Consider the following 6,345-nt stretch of genomic DNA (forward strand, 5'->3'; position numbering starts at 1 on the left):
GCTGCAGCTCTTCAAGAACTGCTCCCACATGGCTCTGTACCACGGGGTCCATCCCCCAGGAGCAAACTGCTCCAGCATGGGTCCCCCACGGGCGGCAGCTCCCCCCAGACCCCCTGCTCCTGCGTGGGCTCCTCTCCATGGGCTGCAGCTCCGGCCTGGGGCCTGCTGCTGCAAGGGCTCTCCATGGGCCACAGCCTCCTCCAGGCCACATCCACCTGCTTCACTGGGGGCTCCTCCACGGGCTGCAGTGTGGAAATCTGCTCCATGTGGGACCCATGGGCTGCAGGGGGACAGCCTGCTCCACCAGGGGCCTCTCCACAGGCTGCAGGGGAACTGCTGCTGCGTGCCTGGAGCACCTCCTGCCCTCCTGCTGCACTGACCTTGGGGGCTGCAGGGATGCTTCTCACTCCTCACTCTCCCAGCTGCTGTTGTGCAGCAGCTTCTTCCCTTTCTTAAATCTGCTCTCACAGAGGTGCAAACAACACCGCTTACTGGCTTGGCTGTGGCCAGGGTTGGGTCCCTTCAGAACTGGCTGAAACTGGCCTTTATCTAACATGGGGCAGCTGCTGGACTCTTCTCACAGAGGCCACCCCTGCAGTTCCCCACCACCAAAATCGTGCCATGTATACCCAATACACTAAGTAGTGGAGGTGTACTCTTCAGTTCTAAATGATCCATAAGATCCACACTTTCTTTACACATTAACACTTTGCTACAAAACATTTATTTATATTTGTCACCATCTACTCTTGCCTGAATATCCTTTCTTAGAGTGGGCTTAGAGAGTTTAATATGAGGAGGTAAATTAACCTTCTGACAGTAGATAATGTACAACTATGTTTAAAAGTCACACCTTTCTTAAGTTCAATCTTTTGCAGTAAAACTAGGTTAGAGCAAACAAGTGTACACATGTACTCCCGGCAAAACAGGTCAGTCACATCAGTGACAGTCCACAGCTGTTTAGAGTCACTTACACCCAGAAAAGGATAAATCTGTTACATTTTCCAAAAAGCAGTTCCATTAATGTAGTATCCTTCAAATTCTTATCTGTCGTTTTGTTTCCTCCACAGTGGAGGTCTGCTTCTCCTTTTCCTTCAGTTAGCCAAACACTGCAAAGCAGCATGTCTCTGCAGCATAATTTCAGCAAAGGGATCCAGCTGAAACTACCCAAAACTTCTTCAGGGACGCAGTGATGTGTCCTGCCAGGCTAACTGTGTAGTGGCCTCTCAGGATTTTATACCCATTCTGACTTTTTTGATCTCAAGCAACTAGTACTACTATAGTTTGATTGTGCATCAGGATCCTTTAGCTCAGCTGAAGTGTAGTATCCTAAAAGCTTGCTCTGAACTACAGAGGAGGAAACTCCAAGGTTAGACTTGATCTGAGGTCTCAAAGTCAGGGCAGTATCTTTAATGAAACCTTGCTGGAGCCCAGGTATCAGCTGATGGCATGTAGTTCCTTGTTGGTCACCAGCACACAATGGTTCCTCAATATTATCTTGCTTAACATCAAGATCTCCCGATATACAGGGCTTCTTGCTGTTGCTGTTAAGGTTAGTGCTGGCAGTTTGCTGAGAGACCCCTTCAGGATGAAGAACAGTCTCCTCTTCCTCTTCAGAGAGAAGTGAGTGGGAGCCATCACTGATCTGGCTGACATTTGAGGCTCGACGGTCTTGATTTTGAGGTGGGGATTTTGGGCTGCCATGCTGTACTGTGGGAAGATTTACAATGCCCTCATCCTCTGCATGGAGGTTTGCCAGCAGCTTTTTCTTTTGGTTTCTTGCTGTCATTCTCCGGAGGGCACAGACAAGGTCAGCAAGGCTGAGCAGAAAGGACAGACTGGTGACACCCCAGATGAAAACCATCATGATGGACTTCTCAGTGGGCCGGGAGATATAACAATCAACTGTACTTGTACAAGGTGAATGGTAGCAAGAAAAGCGCTCAGGAACAAAAAATCCATAAAGGTAATACTGAGCAGCTGCAAAGGCAGCCTCAATTAGTGTCCTAAAAAAGAGATGAACAGTGTATGCCCCAGAAAAACTGAGGATACTTAGGTTCTCTGCATCACAATCTAATCCATTGACAAGAGCACTTCTACAAAGTTTCTTCACATCTTTGTGACTTGATAAATCCTTATGGCCTCTGCGTCTGTACACCAGACAGTGCATTCTTACAATGTACGTAGCTACCTTGTGCAAAACATAAATGCTGAATGCAGCATAAGGTAGCAGGATAGACACAGTCTGAATGAGCCAGAACCTGAAGTGAGATATGGGAGAGAACAAGTCATAGCAAACATTGGAGCATCCTGGTTGCAGGGTGTTGCAGATGAAGCGCTCCTGCTCATCTTGGTAGAGTGGATAGCCTGCTAACACCACCACTGCCATTCGCAGCAGAATTACCAACATTAGCCAGATCTTTCCTAGAAGACAACAAAAGAAGGAGTCAGAGTACTGAGAGAGGAGAGAAGGCAGATAATGTAGTGAGGCTGTCTCTGTATACAAGGCATTTGAAAAAGCACCCCTGTAACCAGTTTCCTCTTGAAAAAGTACCTCCTTAGCTTTGTTTTGACTAGGACTGAAACTTGTGTGAATATGCATTAGCTAGCATATTCCATAACTTTCACCTAGACTTGAGAGTGTAGGAGTTTGACATGCAATAAAACAAACCAAGTGAAAAAGTGAAACCTTAGCCTAACGAAAACACTCTGAACTTATCCAAATCCATTAGAAAGAAAGAAAGAAAAAAAAAAAAAAAAAAAAAAAAAAAAGAGTGAATAATTCCATTTCTCTTACAGTTCTTACTTACTGTTGGTTTCATATTCCTGCACCTGGATTTTGTCCTATTTCAATATAGATCAGCTAACACAGCATGAAACTCTTCTAAATACAAAAGATTGTTTCATGAAGTAACATTTTTTCTTTGTCTTGGCTACAAAATCATATATAAAGTTTACTACTGCCGACAAAATCTTTCTGCTGTGTCTAGACTGATATTTACTCATGAGCTAGTTAAGGTGCTACTAGAAAACTTATTTAAAATGTCGTATGAGTGTAAATTTGTGTGTGCACATGTACTCCAGTCATTTCTCTCTAATACTTCTTCTGTTGCCTCATTTTCATCATATCTCTCCTTCTTCCATGACCTTGGCATGCTGCCTCTCTCCCTTCAGCTCCCTCCTGTCTTACCACCAACACCGAGTGAAGCCTTACAGGTCTGGCATTTCCATATACTGATAACTTTTATTTGTCTTTTCCTCAGTTCTTTCATATGGTTGTATTAGGTAAGGCTTGGTCTCATCCACTTCAGTGGGAAAGGTCAAGATTTAACCTTATTCCATCATGCCAACAGCAGTGAAATATCAGGCATTGCTACCCTACGTATCATATCTTTTGAATGAGACTTCATTTTTCATGACAGTTCTTGGAGGATATTTGGATGGGGAAGGTTTTATCTAAACATTTTTTTCATAAAGTTACACAAATTGCTATATTACTGACAAAGCTATTTCGTAAAAAGATTTTTTTTTCTGGGCAGGATAGAAAAGTCTGAAAATAAACTGTAATATTGTCAAAAACTAAAAATATATTTTGTACAAACACATGGAAAAATTTAACATCTGAAGTAAAATTTGTGTTTGAATTTCTCAAGCTTCCATTTGAGTCCTGTCAATGTTTTCTTACGTGGTTTTGAAAAATTCATTTAATTTATTAATCACCTGCTTTAGTTTCAAATATTTAAATAAAGAAAGTAAGAAAAGGGGAAAAGGAAAACAAGAAAAAAGAAAAAGGGGAAGAGAGGGAAGAAAAAATCAAAAAGCAAAAAGAAAGGAAGAAGAAAAAAAACCCACACACCTAGGAACAAAAAGGACAAAAATCAAAATAAAACAACAAAGAGTGATGAGATTAATTCTGTACTGTAAGGAGCAGTTAAGAAAGTGGTTTTAACTGTAGATAAATGAATGGCAAGACTGAGTGACGAAGCAGAAGCGTGCTATATGCAGTTAATCACTGAGAAATGCACTGAAAACCTGCAGTCATTAATAGTAACTGTACATCTCACATGCATGCAATGTCTTAAAGGCAATCTGTTGAAGAGAACCGATACATATTCTGAAGGTGTTTTAAAAATCCAGATCCCAAAACATTTTTTCTACAAAATACAGGATTATTTACAGCCACAAAATTATATATTGTCTTGAAAAACATTCTTGTCCTTCCCATAAAGCTATTTCTCTGTAGTTGGTACTTAAACATTCAAATATTTCTGCAACATATATCTCTTAGTGTATTGAGCATGCGATTTGAATGCCCCATGTAATCCATCTGTGGCTAATGGACTTATGGGACTGGATCAGTAAAGCTGCACTCTGAAGTGAAAAATCTTCAATTGGAAAAATGTAAGGATATATAAACTATGTGAGGTATCATCATGGAAAGCTGCTGCTCCTGGCAAAATAAAGTATTATCTAAATAAATTGAGATCTTCCCATTTCATCTTTAATCACCTGAAATTTAGTCGTGGTTTTTCTGAATTTTCTGCTTCTTGTGTTTTGATATGCAGGCTGTGCTGCTGCCCTCTTTTTGACAGTGTTGGTCAATAGAAAGCACCAGCTGTACGGAATCAGTCATCTTTAGAAAACAATACTTCATACTTAGGTAAAATATTTTCCCTGTGAGGACCTCAAAGTGTGTGAAGCACATTAGTTAATTAAGCTTAAAATACTACATGCTATTTCACCATCAATTTTTAATTAGATCATGTACAATAGGGAGTGCTGCTCAAAAAAATCAATGGCTCCTTAGGAAGTAGTTTAGTATGACACACATTTTATCAAGATCCCCTCTGTGCACCACTGTCCCTAACGACTCAGCCCTCATTACCCACGCTACAACAAGCCCCTGCGGCTGAGCTGGGTGCTCCCTGCAGTGCCCAGCACAAACTACAGCACATGCCTGCGACCAGAGCAAAGGGGCTTTGAAAGGTCCTCAAAAGTCTTTCTCTGGCACACATTTTGCTCCAAGCAGCCTATGAAAGAGGAAGAGTGTCTTATTTAAATAAGAAGAAAAGGAAAAAAGAAACACTTGGACCACTGTTTGCTGATGAAAAATAAACTGTGATTTTATTGTTGTTGTTTGTTTTAAATGCATACGTACTTTGCTCATTTATAAAATTAAAGAAGAAAAAAACAGTGGTAATTACAATGGTACTTAACCACAAACAAATGTCTTCCTGCTAAAGAGAGGTTTTTTCCTTCTTTAAATATTTTGATCCATTGGTGAAGCTACCGCATACATTCTATTGTTGGCTGTATGTGATATAAATGAAGTATTATTTCTGTGTGTTTTCAGCATGATCCATACAACAGCCCATAACAGACGTGATCCAAAGCTCAGGCACGAACAGCCAAATTTGAAAACTATGCCAGAACTTTCTTCATAAAGTTCAGAAAATATCCATTGGAGAGGAAGCGGGAAGCTATTTAAGAAGAAAATAAATACACTAACCACTGTTAAATTGCATATCTAAATAATAACTTCTTATTTAAAGGTTACAAAGGGATAGTTAGAAATGAAATTGGACTATCAGTAGAACATTTGTGTGGCTTTGGGACAGGAGCAGTAAAACAAAGAGCAGAGTTTTTAAAAGTACTTACCTACAATTGTCACGTTATAGTTGAGAGTGACAATCAAAAATCCCAGTGAGTCCCAGCGCTCCATGTTCAGTCAGGTTCACCACGCTGCCGGCTCCTGATATCTTTACAGGTTTGCCATTTCCCAGGTAGGTTAGACCTAGACAGGGAAGAAAGAAAAAAGAAATATTTGGTAAGGGTCACACATGAAAACTAGAGTCCCAGCCACAACAACATTACTATTGCTGGATTATGTTGATGATTTGAACAGGACTGTTAGTTCTGGATATGGGAACAACACTTCCTAAGGGTTTAAATTTGTCTTGCTCTAGCTGCTCAGATCCCTCTGCTCTTACCTCTTTTGTGGATCCTCTGTCTGGACAACTGCAAGCAGACAAGCAACAACAGGAGGGATCTCTGCCATTGTAGACTATTCTTACCCTCCCAGGGCATACCAGCCTCCTGGCATTGCTGAGATATTTCAGTGGTGAAAGACAAGGAGAGGGGAGAGAGGGAAGAAAAGCATGGACCAGGAATTAACAGAAGCTTCCCTGTTTCCCCAGGAGAAGCATAGATGAATAATAGGACACAAAAGGGACACAAAAGGGTAAGCATCCCTGTATTTGACAGACACTGCCAGTTTAGCAGCCGCTCACTGGGAGCTATCCCATTGCAATTTCTCAAAGCAATTTTATTTCTAAAACACAGCCT

General features: G+C 41.2%; 1 protein-coding gene across 1 annotated transcript; it reads right to left on the minus strand.

Moving 5' to 3' along the window:
* Positions 1-1,234: 1,234 nt before the first annotated feature.
* On the minus strand, positions 1,235-5,722 carry GJD4 (gap junction protein delta 4; the record flags this gene model as incomplete). The annotated part of the gene is made up of 2 exons (XM_084281225.1): positions 1,235-2,424; positions 5,659-5,722. The coding sequence occupies 2 exons, from the start codon at positions 5,720-5,722 to the stop codon at positions 1,235-1,237; spliced, it is 1,254 nt and encodes a 417-aa protein (XP_084137351.1).
* Between the last annotated feature and the right edge of the window lie 623 nt (positions 5,723-6,345).

This window comes from Netta rufina (assembly GCF_964035555.1).
Source record: "Netta rufina genome assembly, chromosome: 2".
NCBI classification, from domain to species: Eukaryota; Metazoa; Chordata; class Aves; order Anseriformes; family Anatidae; genus Netta; species Netta rufina.